Below are 17,085 nucleotides of genomic sequence, written 5' to 3'. Positions count from 1 at the left end.
GGGAAGGGAAGGGAAGGGAAGGGAAGGGAAGGGAAGGGAAGGGAAGGAAAAAGAAAAAAGAAAAGAAAAGAAAAGAAAAGAAAAGAAAAGAAAAGAAAAGAAAAGAAAAGAAAAGAAAAGAAAAGGAAAACCTCTACAGGACATGCTGTTTTATGTGACAGCACCTCTGTAAGAAGTGGGGTGGAGGAAAAGGAAGCATTAGCTTAGTATTTTAACTTTGAACTGAGTAAAGCAGGCAAATAGCATTCTTTGCTAAGTTTAAGAACACTGGCACCATCTGACAGAAAGCTTTTCCACCTTTCCTCAAAGTAGAATGTGGTTTTTGATTTACTGAGATCACCTTTTGATCAAAGACTTCACATCTACTGTAGTCCCTTCTGTGATTTCACACAAAATCCTTTCCAGTTCTTTTGATGCCCTATTTTTGCCTAACTAGACTTAATATGCACATATCTTTAACTTACCAACTAGAAGCTATGAAACCAGTGAGGGTAATTTCAAATTTTGGTCAGTATCAAATCACTAAGACGATCTGTCCCTTGCTCAATCCACCTGTGATGTAGTAGGAATAGGGCTGGGAGGATTCCAGCTTTCTAATCTTTCCACCTGGAATGTCATGCAGAGGGTAAAACACTCTTTTCATTATTCTGTAGTAGCAGCAATCACTGTGCTATCTGCTCTACTCCTTGATGCTCAAAGGTAAAAGCCCATAGATGGAGTACAGTCCTTTTTAGTGACAAAAAGGAGCACCTCTTCAAAACGAGCCTCTTTTATTTTCCTCCCATTAGCATCATCTTGTAATGGCTCTAACTCCTGCCTAACTAGAAACAACTAGGAAGCAGAGTTATTATAACAGGACTTGTCTGTAAATTAAATGGTAGTAAATGTGCATTTCCAAAGATAGGTAGACTTGGTGATGATTTTTTCAGATTTTGATGGCTGATATAAAGTATTGATTCGAAGTTTGTTTCCTGTGTCTCTCTATAGTCTGCTATTTAATTTATTTCTGTCACTATATACAACATTTAATATTACATATTAAGTTAGGAAGGTTGGTTTTGTTCTTAGAAAAAACAAAACAACAAATAACAAAACAACCCAACCAACCCCCCACCAAAATTATTTGCAGATGAGAGTCTTTTACAATTTGATAAATGATAAAAAAGAGATATAGTTGAATTTTTAAAATTTTGAGAAATATTAATATTAAATTAAAATAATATTTTAAATTTGCCCCCTCCAAATATTCCAAATAATTTAAATACTGTCAAGCAATAGATGATGGAAAATTTTTTGATGAGAAGATCAGATATAACTTTTCTAAGGATTCATACAACCCCTATTTCCATATTTCCGTATCATGTTTTTTAAGTTCATCAGCAATATCATGCATAAATATTTTCCATTAAGCATTAGAGACTGATTTGCAGAAAATGTAAAATTTAATATCACGAGTCTTAGAAATATTGTAGTAGATCTTGAATGTTTTTAAAGTTCACTATTTTACTATTTTTTACATAAAAGGTAGGATTTATTTCTAAGTTGGATTAATTTCATATACCTAGACTGTCTAAGGTAAAAAAACCCCTCTTTCTCTACTCTACTTGCTCCTCAAGAGCCCATACATTTAAAAGGGGACTTGATAAAAAAGGATGCTTTATAGAGCATATACTAAATATTATTGAGGGAAATGAAGAGAAATATATGGAAGTATAGCAAGCTGTGACACACCATTAACCATTTTATCACCTGTAATGTGTCTTGCTGGACTCCTTTGGCTGTTTACCTGTCCTAGAAACTCTAAATAAATCCATTTTTTTTAACTGGTGCTTTATCAGCTGGAATACCATTGCTGCTTAAAAGATTTTAATATCTCAGCTCCATTTATCACGGCTGCTGTCATGTCACAGCACTTAGCAGAACATCCCACTGTCATATGAGAAGTTAGCACACCTGCTGAAAACTGTGAATATTAATTGACTGTATCACAATGCAAATTTTTTTCATGCACCAGAAAAGTGTATAATTTGGATATAAAGCATCTGGATGAGAATGACCTGGTCTGACCTAAAAACTGGAAATTTTTTCCCCAAAAGATTTAGTTTCCTGATAAAACAATAGTCCATTATATTTCACATTCAGTTGTACTTTTTGCCAGACCAAGTTTTGCTGAGAAATAATTAGTCAAAATCCTTTTCTTGTTTAAACATTCTTGATGCGCTGAATTAGTTTTTTTCTCCCATCACCAAAACAACACTGAAGCAGAGCACAGCTTTTTGTGCACCCAGGCACCACTCCAAGCTCCATCACTGTTCAGATATCAGCTGCAGCCATGCAATTTCACCTCCTTCAGGGGATTGTTCCTGAATGCCACCGAAATGGCTTTGGGTTTTGAAAGCAAAGGCTGATTTGGGCCCGAATGCCTCAGTCCATCCCTGCTGAAGGCTCAGAGCCCCATCGTGCTGCAGCCACACCTGGTGACCATGTGTGTGCTGGGGTCTGTTGTTTGCAGTGTGACAGCTGAGTACCGGGCCAACAGCATAAAAAACCTCCTCAGCCTCATTCAGTAATTGGGGCTCTGGCTGCAGCTTCACAGAGCTGCAGCCAGTTTTCCTTACACTGTCCACTGCCCAGATAATTGGTGTGACATTTCATTTCTCCCTTTGCCGGGAGAAGACGCTCGGGCAGAAAGTTCTCTCTTCCAGCCCTTGCCTCCAGCCCTGAGTAAAAAGGGCAATTATGTTTCATGGTTCAGAGGCTGACACCTTTTCTAGGCTGGTCAAGAGCAACCTTCCCCTTCTCTATCACCCTGCTGACAATGAGACACGATGGAAAAAGAGACTGAACGTGTTTCCTGCAAATTCATGCTGTTAGGTAGTTACACGCAGAAAAAAACCTGCCAGTTGGCTAATTAGGGATGATGCCTGTGGTGCCTTTCCTTCCTGCCCATTCTGATGCCTAAGCAGAATTTCTTGCCAAACACGTGGCCTGTAGGTTTAACTATTTCAGATAAACCAGTGGATTAATCCTGACCTTCTAGGCTAGAAATTGTGGCTCTATTTGCTGTTTCTCCCTTTGTCACTTTTGCTCTTTGTTATCCCTTGGGGAATGGAACAGCTTATGTCACTGCATTTCAGTTTCATATATTGGTTTATATCTTGAGTTTCTGAGAATTTTAATCTCTCTTTCACTTTAGGAGAATCTCTATCTTCAAATACAAATGTAAGAGACTACAGAAATTCTGAAAACAGATTTAAATATTGAACACAAAAAGATATTTTAACGTTATACATTAGATTTCAGTCACAAGAAGATTCGTTGGATGTGAAACTGCCATAGTACTCCTTTTTTTTTGGCATTCACTGGCGGCAACAGAAGAAAAAGACTATAACTTCAACAAGACAACAGACTCAACCCAGGTAAGAAACTTAAGAATATTGTTCCAATTGAGCATTTTTTACAGTCAAGACATCATAAGGGTGATGTGATAAAATTAAATAAATACGTAGCACTTAAGGAGTATCAACTTTGTGGGAGCTGCTGCAGTATTGTAGTTCAACAGATCACTCGCAACTTCCCTCAAATAAAGAAAGAAGAAATTACAGGAAAGGCTTTACCTTGTAAGCTACTATAAAATGTAGAAAGACAAGCTACATTCACCAGAGAGCAACCCAGAACTTTCCACCACGGTAAATATTCTATTTTATAAATATTTATTTATATAAGTCAGCTATAGTCAGATTCTCTAAAGCTCATGAACAGAACAGCAACAAAGATGGCAGCTAAGCTATTTCCAAGTGAAACAAATTGAGAGCATCTCAGAACAAAAAGAAAGACCAATAGGAAATGCCTCTAAGGTTTAAAACAGCATAGCAGCATTTAGAGCCTTTATTTTCTTTATTGTTGCAGATATCTGTAAGAACAGATGGTTTCGAAAAGATGTGTTTCCATTTAGGCTTCTGCCGTACTGTATTTATGAGAATGCATAGTCACAAGACATATGCCACCTGGCTTTGAGCTGTGATTCACTCAGCAGAACTGCATTAGGTGAAAATCTTTTGCAACACTGAAGAAGTTGCTGGAATTTTGCAGGAAAAACAGTCCTGCAGTTTGAAGCACTCTACCCTGTTTCAGTAAGAATAACTATACCTGATATTGTGTTCAGAAGAAAAAATAAGGAAGAAGGTAGAGTAAGTGGTTCTTGTAGATTGAGGAAGTAGCTTGTAACTTGGTTCTCACAGTCAAAGACCAAGGGAAAAAAAATCTCACAATCCATATCAGTAGCGAGAAGAAATGAGCTTGTAAACTCATGAGATCTAGTCCCGAAGTCTCATCTCTAACCACAGATCTAATGCACGATCCATAAAAGTTACTTCTTCCCTTCTGAAAAAATATATTTCACATACAAATGTAAGAGACTACACAAATTCTGAAAACAGACCTAAAATATTGACCACACAAAGATATTTTAACCTTATATATTAGGTCTCAGTCACAAGAAGATTTGTTGAATGTGAAACTGCCATAGTACTCCTTCCACTACACGTGGCTTGACATATGCTCAGTTGCTTATTGTTATTCTTTATATCTTATGGTTATCTTCTTTATATGCAGAAAAGCCCTAAGTGCATTTTAAAGCCATGCTGTGTTTTCTCCTTTCAGCCAGAGGTTTTGAGTGATGCTTTGTGGAATCTATTCGTTCTGTTTGAGTCCTGGAAAAGAGTGGAAGGTGACAGAGAATTAATCAAAGACTTCTCTTTGCATTAATCCACTCAGGGGCTGATACGCAATTTCTAAGGGCTGAAGCACAGAAAGCTACATGAAGTAGCTGCAAGATTAGTTCTGGATGGATACAACCACACTACTGACAGAAATAAGCAAAGAGAGAGAGAAGTGACCAGTTATTTGAATCTCAAAACAAGCTGCCAATAATGCTCCCTCCCCTCTCCTGCCCAACATTCCTCGCTGGGAATCTTGTGATCACAGCCAATTCATGGTTTTGGAAATATGTAATGTAGGAAAAGAAGGTTTTAAATTTCTGTACTCTAATGAAAGTTAAAATCTAATGACACATTTAGACAAGCACAGAGTTTCACCACTGTCTATCCCACATACTTAGTGCTGTGGCCTACAGCGTCAAGGAAAGCTAACTGTTGGGGAAAGCAAAGGAAGCTGGAAAGGTTAAATACAATAAAAAACATCCATTACTTATCAAAGAGTGAAGACTCATCCTTCCTTCTAGTGAAACAGCTAGAAATAAAAATTTATTTATTCTGGTTGATTTCCTCCGTCTTGCAAAAGATTTCTGCCTAATATGACTGTGAAACTTGATGAAGCACAGCTCAAAAGGAGGAAGATGTACAGATGTTTCTGGTCATTGTTAAATGTACTTAACCACATTCAGAAATGAAGAATGTTTTCACTTAAGAAATACTTGAAAACGTAATTCTTTAGAAGCTTAGCTTGCAGGAAAAGTGTAAACACTGTTTTGAGATTCAGCAAAGAATACAGCCATTCTAAAACAAACAAACGAAAAAGGCCAAGCCCCGACTTGTTTCTATTTTAATACCAGATAAATGTACAGACAACCTACACGGAGTTTGATAGGTAAGTTATTGACAAGGTGATTTGCTTTGACTGATCAGCTGTATAGGCAAGTCTTGGCAGACTCTGGGCTTTGGATTCCTTTCTAGATACATCACACAAGTTATATGCTTTCAAGGAATTAGGTAATATCTTCCCAAGAGAGGTATACATATTATTAAACAGTTGTGTTCTCATATAGAAATTCTTTAATTTTTTTCCTCAGTATTCTCCCTATGAGCTGGGAAAAGCTCAAAGATACGTTAGGAAAGAACATAGAATAAATCTACTATTGAAGGGCATCTCTCTTTAAATGCAGGAAGACTTTTAAAAATAAACTGAACTGTATCTTCAAACTCTTTTCAAAATGTTCATTTATTTGCTCAGACTTCCAGCATATACAACAACTACTGATGTATCTCAGACTGATGTATTTTGTGGGAATCTTCAGAAATTGAGGAGAGCAGTTGCCTGTATTTCACACAACCCACTGAACGCAAAGGAACACCTTTTATTGACTCAGATACTACATGATCAGACTACTAGTGTAGGTGCAGAAGTTTGTGTTTATAACAGCATCAGCTGCACTCAATAATACCTTTCCAACAGGAATAGGCTAAGGAGAATGGCACATCTGAGATAATTCTGGGAATTTCACTGGGGGGAAAAAGGACAGTCTGAAAAAATTTATACATCTGTGTGCTAAATCTATGCTGTTGCTGTACATTGGTTCAGCTGGCAGCTGCCCAGCGATCCAGTTTAATGAAGACTCCCTCGACACAGAAAAGTAACAAAACGGAACCTCTTACTCTTTCCCTGCCAGCTCTGCTGGTTCAGGGAAGAGACAGTGCACTGACAGTGCTACAGTTCAAGCTGCCATTTTCCTAACAGGTTAAATAGTGAGCATGCTCAAAGATTTGTGACCATACAGAAAGAATATTTGCTGTTACTCGTGGTAATTCCCAAGATGCTGGTCACTGCCTTGACGAAAAGACAAAGGGCTTGGGCTCCCTTTATTTCTGTGTTTCCCCATTCCAAATCACCACTTTTGGTGGCATTAAATTTACCAAACCTTACTCACACAAGCTGAAATTGCACGGGAGTATGGTTTCTTCCTGTAGGCTTGTTTTTAAAGACAGCAGATTCTGTGCTGCAACTTCTGCTTATGTCAAGGATACTTTCAGATCCTCCCATTGTGTATTGTACTGAATAGCAAATTTTAATTCCCTGGCTCTGAAGCCACACCATGTTTAGTTAGATCCATTTAAAAATAAAAAGAAGCTCTAGAAAGTGTTCTGTTTTTTGTCACATGACATAGTATTCCAATTTAAAATGTGTTTATGTTTCTAGGACACATTTTCTCACCCAGGCATACACAGATTCATCCATCATGCATACTCCCAGAAAGATGTTAAAAAGTCTGAAAATGCCTTTAATAAGGAGGACATTGAAACCCACCATTTTCCAGTATTAATAATGAGAGATAATTTGGCCATATGACATCAGATATTGCATAAAAGTACAGACTGACAGCACAACAAGATTTATTTTTTACTCTACCATTTAATAAGAAGAAGAGCAATTAGAATGAGTTGTGTAATGGAAAGTAATGAATGGTAGCATAGCTGTTTTCCCCCCTACATACTTGGCCTCAGAATAACTCTGAAGCAGGAGCACCGTATGGCTACACATAAAAACAAAATGCTACAGCAGAGACACTGTCTGCTAGCAAAGCCCCCATTGTGAGAACTTCACAACAACTAAAAGAAAGACTATCATGCTAAGAAATTAAAATGATTGCTTTCATGCTCTGTTTTCCTGAATTTAAACCAAAACATACATTTGAATTTAGACTTACAAACTGTAGAAGAAAGACATTTTTAAAGTTCTGAAGGTTTCACTAGCAAATTAATGTCTCCACCCTGCTGTTATGCTAAAATTATGGAAAAGGAACCCAGCGCTGTAGGTTTAATATTGCTAAGGAAAGAGCAGTTCTCCCACTGTCAGGCCAACATGCAGAGCTATGATAAGCCTGCTCTAAGAAATGCTTACTTTCATGTAAAAATGCACAGTAAATAATTTCTTCAGGAAAAAGGAATTTGTCCTGCACTTTAGACCATCACAAAGTCAAAGAGAAAAAGGAAAGTATAAAGATGTACATTGGAAAGTTCCTCTAACACTAAAAATATGTACAGACATGAGACATAGCCCATCTCAACAGATACTCTTGTTTCAATTAGCTGAATGGTCTGGATGGAATTTTGTTAGACCAATAACACTAAAAACTCTGCTCCTCTGTCACAACATTTTAGCAAGAACAACCTAACTCCTCTTGTACAGTATCCTTGTGCTAAAGCATTCCTTTGAAGTTTCCTCTTTTCATTGGGAAGGGGCAGACAGAAAAATGATTTGAATGCAGTCATCAGCACAATTTTTTTCAGTATCCTGGACAGACCAATCCAATCAAGTTCATGAATTAGTGTGATTAATAATGATTAATATGGAATCAAAGTAGAAGTTGCAGAAGTTTTTGCACTGTAGTATTTCTATAGCTATGTAATAGATCTAATTTGTGGTTTGTAAACGTATTTGTGTACACTTACACACACAAAAATCTGATATTTCCCCCCTGGCTCAGCCAATCCCACTTTCCTTTAAAGATCTAGTGCCTAATGGCACTAAGATATGTCTGGAAGAGAATTTATGTCACTGACTTTAACTGTGTCTATGGACACACCTAAGTAGTCTTGTAACCATTGTCCTTTCTGACCACAGAATGGCATTTGGTCTACAAGCCAATCAGTTTTACCAAGTTAGCCTTTAGGAACTGTTTCATACATTGTTCTGATGGCTAAGATATTTGACATTATCTAGACTTTAGGACCCTGCCTTACTCATGAGCAGTTGGGAGCAAAGGAAACAGCGAACACTTACTTAATAAAGTCATCTTTAATGAAAAGCTTTAGTAGTGGACTGAGACCAGCTGAGCTGGTGAGGAGGAAAATAAAATCTCTGAGAAAAATATAACCCTCTTAAATATGAGAATGAATAGTCTACCTCATTGCTAGCAGAAGTAATGTGATAAACTATAGACTAAGAAGCTATACTGATCCTGCATTTTCAAATGCTCCTCTCATTGCACTTCTACAGCCCCTGGTAGAGGTTATTCCTTCTTATTCCCATCAAAAATCACAGAATTTCCACCCAAAGTAAGCATATTTCAGGTCTGACCTAATACTGGCCTTTTTCCATTCACAGAAAATCTGAAGTCTCCTGAGAGCAAGAAACATTTTCTTGCAGTGACACAGACTTCTTTGCAATTCAGTGGCAATAATGACAATAAACACAGCTCCTAGGGTCCTTTAATAGTAGTCCATTGCACCGTACTGTGCATGGGACAGTGAAACTAGAATGCCTCTTAAAGGTGCTCAGCTAATTTCAGCTAAAATGCTCCTTTTTCTAGAAATAACTCATATCTACTGGTCTCATGGTGAGTAGAGAATGTCCCTGTCCTTTAAGTAAAATCTATGTGCTTTTGTTTCAAGCACTTGTTTCAGTCAACTCAGCAGTATAATAAGGCTGCGTGATAAAAACCACTGTTCTCATTATATGTACTCTCTATATTTTTGTCTGAAACCACAGAGATGTTGATGACAGGTTATGATTTTATGACATTTAGGAATATATCGTATCATCTCACTGTAAGCTTATATTTAGAATGACAGAAATACAAATAAAGTAAAATAATTAACTGTTTCTTGCATGGCTATTCAATGTGAACAACCAAAAATAGTACACTTAATATGAAGAAAAGGTTAAATGTTAAGGCAAAATTTGCACATAAATGAGCATGATTATTGCCACATTCATTCACCCCTTCATCTGAGTCCTTCACTGCAGTACTTTTCTATTTCCTCTTTAAAAGGGTTGAATGTGCTGTGACAGTTCTAAGGTTTGTCTTTTTTAGTTTTATGCCACTGTCTTTACCTGAACTTTCCCATACACAGTGATAGCTTTTCCTAATCAATGGACAGAATCATAATTCTGTAATGTGTTATATTTATACTACCAGGAAATTACAGAAGAGATCAGTGGATCACGAGTCTCAGTTGAGAGTGAGGACATACATTGGAGGTCAGTAGGACTTTTTCTCCTTTCTGCTAGGAAATTTCAGGTGTAAAATAAAATAACAAAAGTATTTAAACCAAAGCTGATTAATGATCCAGATGTTCACTAAAATCTATGCATGTGATCTAACCCTTTAAGAATGATTACAGATAAGGTAATTTGTTCACTGACACAGTTAGTTGCTCTTGTCTGATAATAGTGCTTAATCTCCTTGGCCTGTTAAATGCAATCCTGAAAATAATAAAGTGGTTATCACCAGAAAATATACTAACAAAATATCAAGTGTCTGTACAGAGGGCCAAAATTGATTTAGATTGTTGTTTCTAGAAGAAAATGCAAGATAAAAAATGTAAACTAAATCAAAGCAAAATTATAAGAGGCCACTCATAAATGTACTCTTATTTCAACAAACAAGAAAATGATGCAATATAATGTTAGTCTAGTCAAATATAGATGCAGAATTGAGTTAGTTTATGCATGCACTGTGAGAAAATAAGATTATGAGCAGATATATATTACACAAAAGTTTTCCAAGTTCAAAAGCAGTTTTGAGTAAACTTTCTTATAATTTATGAAATTAATTTTACTGTAAAATGAATAAATGTAAATTTGAGTCAACCAATCGAATTATATTCATGAAAAACACTCTTTGCCTAGATTTTTTTTCACTAAAATAAAACATTTTAGGAAAGTAATATAATTTCCAACTGTCAATAGTGTGTTAAATTATTGGATTTTAGTGACTGTACTTCTCAAAGTATTTGAAAATGTGATCTGTGGCCACTCTCTCATAACATAAAAGCAATAAAATCAAGTCGCCCAAACAATTTGGAAGATTTGTATTTAAAATTCTAATTTACTGGAATAAATCCCATAATAGTTTTTAACACCCAAAACCTTCTATCAAAATTGATCTATTTAATAGTGTCTTAAAAAAGCCAATTTCTTCTTTGGGCACGGTCTATATTATATACACACATTAAAAAAAACTACTTAGTATTTAGATAATGAATATAAAATGAACATCCCTGATGTTCTTCTTTTTCCTAAAATCTACACATATACTCCGGAATATGTTTTCTGTTTTTGTCATTTTTGGTTTGTAGAGTTGTTAAATTAAATTTCCCATATTTCAGTACACAGATACCATGTTTCTAGAAGCATTGCACATACAGATAGATTTGACAGATAAAATGCCTCACCATTGTTCTCGCCAGAAGGCAGAACATACGTTTTTGTTCCTTCCATCCTGGAAGAGGCTGTATTATTGTCACTACAGTGCTTTTATTAACATTCCAGGGCAGAGAACCAGATGCCTTTTTTTTTTTTTTTTTTTTTTTTTTTTTTTTTTTTTTTTTTTTTGTTTGAGCCACTATAAAATAGAACCTCATCTTCTTCCCTCTTTATTTTCCATAGGATTACAAGAGTCTGTGATGCACTTCCTCCTCTTGGTCAAATAAATAAGAGACTATATAGCCCTGCTACAGTTTGATCACAAAGTAAAGTTGCTCACTGTTAGTATCTATAAGATAAGCTGTAGGTACAGTGTACTGTTTTTAAGCAATTAGTAATCAGAAGAAGGAAGAGTTAAATGCATTTCCTCTTTCCCCTAAAATGCTCAAGCTCAAGACCAAACTGAAACTCTACAGCCATGAAAATACAGCAGTTATTTAAAACAAGCTTAAATCCTGGCACACAGCATCTTTAGTGGGAGGGACACACTATAATACTGATTATTCACTTTTTGGAAAGTGATCTTTCCTGATAAGAATCTCAGATAGGATCCTTTCTCTCCCACCCTTCCACCCTAAGGTATCTGTTATTTTCTGTCTACTTCTGGCTTCTTGAAAGGAAACAGATTTTCAAGTAAAGCGATGAACCTAAGATTTCTCATTAATAAAAGATGTGTTAGTAGTAAAAATGAAACAGAAAAACAATTAATATTAAACATTTCTTGAGGAATCATAATAAAAAATTAAATAATAATTATTTGCTTGACTTCAGAATCAGACATCAGCAATATTTAATGAATAACCCTTTATCTCAGTCACGTACTTAAAAATACAATGGTGCTTTTGTATAATATTTTTCCAAATCATCCTGTTTCTCAGTGAAGAAAAAAAAATAGTTTCAGAGATAAAAATGCTATTCCAAAGGATTTCCACGGGACCATATATACCACTCTCTTCCATAATAGAAGAAACTGTTTTATGTCTGCGCCAGTTCAGTGATCCTGCTTCACAACATAAGCTTTGAGAACTGAGAAAAAAAGGTTATCACAGAAAACCCTAATTTAAAAAAAAAAAAAATTCCCACAAAATTTTTAAAATATTCAGATTTTCATTAACACAGTCTGTAAAAAACACCCCATAGATATGGGTATCTGGCACTACTCACATTGTTTTATGAAGCCTTTGCTGAGACACACGGTCTCGAGAAGTACTGAGAGCGTTTTTGCAATATTTAAAGTACTCCTGTACCAACACTATTCTCATAGCTGGTGCGAATTCAGGGCACTTATCTGCTTTCCCAGGAGTCACACCTTCAGCTTGCATGAACTGCTATAATCATATCAGTATCAGTGCTGACTTCTATTTAAGGACTTAAAGCTTCCAGAGCCCCAAGGAAACATACCCCCTGCAATATTGAGGAAGCAGTAATCTGCATCTGGAAAGTAGACTGACTGATTTAGGCCAATTTAAATGTTAGATGGTTCAGAGCCAGGATCCAATTACATTTTTATTCCAAAACTTGTGTGTCAGCTCTTGCATCCCTGCTGGAGATCTAGTTGTTGAACACTGACCTGTGCCCCACAGCTGCTACAGCAAGGAGAAAAATTCAAAATGGAGATTTGGGTCATGGTGCCACTGAGGCACAGATGCATCATTTGATGACACAGACTGAATCTAGATCAGGCCTCAGAATATGAGCTCGTTTACAGTGAGCAGGTGAGAACACACAGCAGGGTGTTCGTGCTAGCCTTGAACTTGGCATTATGCCAGTGACTGGAGACCAGACAATGCCTGATTTGTTATAATGTCCAAAGGATATCTAACCTGACAAAAAGTTTGCCTTCACAAAGCTACCTATCAAAATATTTTGAACAAATGTGAACTATTTTAATGAGTATGTCCCAGCTCAGCATTCTGAATCACAGAGACATGGCATTTTGAAGCATTGGCACTTTCAAACTGGACTTACTGTTTTGTCAAATCACAATTGTCCTATTCCACGCATCAAGATGATCGTAAGGAAACAAGGCAACATTTTAATCAGGACTGCTGCTACTTATAATAAATTATATCTCTAAGTTATGCATCAAAATCCAGGCAGGGATTCTTCTCCTACTACAAATGAGCAAGCAAAAAAACCCCAGACACAAAGATCTTTCGCTGAGTTAGAATTTGAAGATATGAAGGCTTTCAACTTAACAACACATTAACACCACTGAATGGGGACTGCTAGGCAGACTTTCTTCTTGCCCTTCACTTAACTTTTCAGTCTACTGAGGGTCTTAGTGAACACGAAAGACCTGAATTGCTTATCACCTTATGGAAAACTTGTCAAAGGCATCTATATTTTGGTATAATGGTGAAATAGTGTGGTAACCATAATCCTTCCATTGTGACCTTCCAGCTCAGAAACTGTCACTTTATGTCTTTGTGCCCAAAGTGCCTGTCCCTGGGAAAGAAGCTTCTAGTTATTGTGTGGCAACAAATGTGTCTCTTGCACTTTCCACAGACACTAGATTTAGTGCACAGCAAACACCAGCGATATTGTTTTGCACATAGCCATAATACCAACATTAAAAAAAACAAGTCATAGTTTGGGATAAAAAACAAAACATCTGCTAAGAAAAGGAAACGTTAGAGTGACAAGAACAAGCTTCAAATGAAAAGCACTTTTAGCACATTAAAATGGTAACTACGAACCATTGCATTTATGATGACAGATCTAAGAAGTACAGAACAATAACTGTGGTGAAATAAACACTTTTGATATGTTATGTAGGGTAGAAATAAAAATACATATCTCTTCAGCAAAAACACTTGAAGGGTTCTTTGGCAAAGCTATGCTGACCTAGAACAGACTGGGATCTGGCACTCATTTTGTTCTGACACATGATCAGGAATACTGGACCTAATTGTCACCAACTATTTGTGCATCAGAGACATCCGAATAATAGGGAATAATAATCTTGTATGATCTATGAGAAATGAAAACAATGTCACATAGACAAGAGCTGAGAAAAGATTTTAACAGAAATATAGTGTTCATTGGGCAACTCAAAAAAGACAAATGTGTCACACAGTGGAAGGAGATTTACAAGATGTTCTACATGGTCATATGCTTTACAAAAATAAACATACATGATAATTGATAGGTAACATAGCTTTCTGTTTAAGTCCAATTTTGACTGAATAATATTTTTGATCTAACAAATACTTTTGTGAGGAAAAAATGCTGGATGTGAGTTATCTAAATTTGCAGGTATTTAGAACTGAATATATAATTTAGAAGACATGTAATGTACATATGCAGGGTCTAGCACATCTTGAGGTATTTTAGCTATACAGGTTAGAAGAGATTCCACATTGAAATAACATCTGTGTTACAATAATTTATCCAAAAGTAATGTGTAATAATATACGAAACTCAAATATTATCTATGATTATACATTTAATTTTGATCTACTTAATATTTTTTAAAGCTTTTCAAGGTTTAAAAAATCCTGTTAATATTTTTGGATGAGATTTTTGTGTAAGATGTTTGGGGATATATATAATGACTGGTACACTTATATCCATGAGCTTTGTATTCAGTTTCTGTTAGTAAAACTCCAGACAACCCCCTCATCCCTGACTGTAACTGTCTGGAAAAATAAAAAGTCCTCTAAGTGCATATGTGTCAGCAAAATGCATATAAGTATCTCCACTTCAGACAAAATGCTATGAACTAATTCTGAATATTTCTCTACCAGAAAAAAGTCTCTGGAAAAATAACTCTGGGTTAATGTCTTCAGTGGCCACTTAAAGAAACAACAAATTTCAAAGAGTAGGTACATAAACTGTAGCATCTTGGTAGAAGACCAGCGCTTGGTTGTCAGATGAGAGATGTCACAATAATTGTCAGATTTCAATGATTCCTTCCCAGGTAGGTGAAAACTGCAAGGGCTGTGCAAACAGTCACACGGTGAGTCATGCTGCCTCAAAGAGCAAGGTAATTTACTCCTCTGAGGTCAGCAAAAACAGGGTTCAAAGCTGATTCTATCTATCACTTCAGGATGAAAAATAGCTTTAAGCAGCAACTTACAGGGTTTGGCGTTAGAGCTCCTACTGACTAGGGGCTGTTTGCAGGGAGATAAGGGCATCATGACTCCCCTACTGTTGAGGCTGAATATTGCTTTACTGACAGTCTAAAGGTATAGACCCATTCTCTAGTTGTTACCCTATACTGCAGCGCTATATGTTGGGACAATTTCATGCTGTGTGATGGTACTGAGAAGGCTTTATTAAACCATTTAACCATTTCCACAGCTGCAGTGATATTCTCAATTTTTTTTGTGTCTAACCTCACTGGTGACAAAAAATAAGAAAAAGAAATGTTTTTCATAAAGATAATTTTTAAGGCCACAGCAAATGTGTAGATACTTTATCACATAAAATGCATCGAGATACATATCTATGAGGATAAATATTAACTTCTGTCATAAAGGCTCTACATAATTATGGGCTACTGAAGAAATGCTCAGAAGTGGGGGTTCTGTATATGCTACAGTGCTTGTGGACATGAGTTATAGAGAAAAGTTTTCATCTTGTAAGGTCGGCAGAATTTGGTTGGTTTTTTCATGCACAAGGACGACTTGCAACAGCTGAGGACCAGTGCCTTAACAACAAATTAACTTCTCTTTCTTGTCTAGTTAGGAAGGTTGTCTTTTAGATCTCACATGGTTTTGAATATTTAAATAAACAAAATGAGTAAGCATCTTATATTCATAGCAATGATACTATTCAAATTTTCTGTACATTTTCCCATTTAGTAGCAGGTATGCACGAGCATGTCATTTATGTCCCTGGCAATATCTCTATTTACTGCAACATCAGCAAAAAAAAAAAAAAATCACACTACGAAGATAGAAGCTTAAATTGTCCCCCTCTATGGTGTTTCCTTGCATGATAAACACCACTGAAAAATACATGACTGGTTCCTTCAGTTCTATAAAGATCTGAAGTACAACTAAGATAATATGTTAAGAAGCATTCTGAGCTGTTCTTGACATTTCTGCAGTTGTAAGACACCTTGGTGCTGGTCCAATCCATGAACATAAGATGGAGAAGTTTTCTGCTTTGAAATGCTGGCCAGGAAATCAGGTACAAAATGATAAAGAAGCTCAAGAAAAATCCCTTTTCCTCATTCTTACACTAGATGAAGAGAAGATCTATGGCCTAGAAGTTAAGAGACTTTCGCAGCCACAGGCATTAAGAAGAGATCTCACTGGTATCCTGGAGAGTCAAAATGCCTAGTGCATGAAAGCCAGTATATCTTAGGAGTGAAGAATCACACACTGGTACAGATAATGTCTGGCATTTGCTGCCCATGACCCTGTTCCCAGCCCTTCCCCCTATTTATTTGTTAAAACTGGGTTGTGTTAGTTGATACATGGTGACAGGAGAAAAACAAGACTCTCCAGAAACAGATTGACATTTAAACCAAAACACACATGCTTGATCAGAGGCAAGTGTTTCTATAAGAGGCATGAAAAGGATGAAAACCTGCTGAGCTACGTCTCAGAATTAAATACCTGCTCTGATGAATGGAGAATAATGAGACAGTTGACAAGACTGAATGAAACACATTTCCATTTCCTAACCCAGAACAGGTTATCTTTTCCATCACAAGATATCTGTGATATCAATTGGTGATAGGACTTTCACCTCACAAACAGAAGCCCTGCAAACCTGCTGATATGTACTGGAATGGTATAACGATAATAGATAAAAATAAATGGCCACAATCTGTCAACAACCAATCATTTAAATTGATGATGCATTTGTAACAATTGCCATGAGAATAGGATGTTAAAATTAAAAGGTTCAACACACGTAAACTGACTCTGAAACAAATTTCCAGCAACATCAATACTTGTGAATATTCCCAAAACCTGGGATGTCCACATACTAAAAGAGGACATAGAAAGCACATTTGGGTACCTGCATTTCTGGTTTGATGCCATCAGTCCCTGATCAAGAAAGTAGGAAATCTGACAACCTCCCATGAGAAACCACAACATAGCATGCAGAAATCGAATGAGAAAACCAAAACTCATTCCTATTTTAGCAAAAAGGTAGGCAAGCATATGGAGACACAGGTGC

The 17,085-nt window shown here is 36.4% G+C and overlaps 1 protein-coding gene across 2 annotated transcripts in view; it reads right to left on the bottom strand.

The window, feature by feature from the left end:
- The window catches only part of DOK6 (docking protein 6), a 255,270-nt gene that overhangs the window by 20,591 nt on the left and 217,594 nt on the right, over window positions 1-17,085 (bottom strand). The window contains exon 8 of one of the 2 annotated variants that reach the window (XM_042032493.1): window positions 3,854-4,712. The exons of the other annotated variant lie outside the window; for it this stretch is intronic. Coding sequence (XP_041888427.1) covers window positions 4,693-4,712 — 20 coding nt within the window. The 3' untranslated portion in view covers window positions 3,854-4,692. Of the gene's footprint in view, window positions 1-3,853; window positions 4,713-17,085 lie in introns of those variants that run through there. 2 annotated transcript variants of the gene reach the window in all.

This window comes from Corvus kubaryi, unplaced genomic scaffold (genome assembly GCF_017639235.1).
Source record: "Corvus kubaryi isolate FWS band 111438036 unplaced genomic scaffold, C.kubaryi_AGA036_p1.0 132, whole genome shotgun sequence".
NCBI classification, from domain to species: domain Eukaryota; kingdom Metazoa; phylum Chordata; class Aves; order Passeriformes; family Corvidae; genus Corvus; species Corvus kubaryi.
The sequence above is the reverse complement of the archived record's forward strand: the minus strand, read 5'-3'. Positions and strand labels throughout refer to the sequence as shown.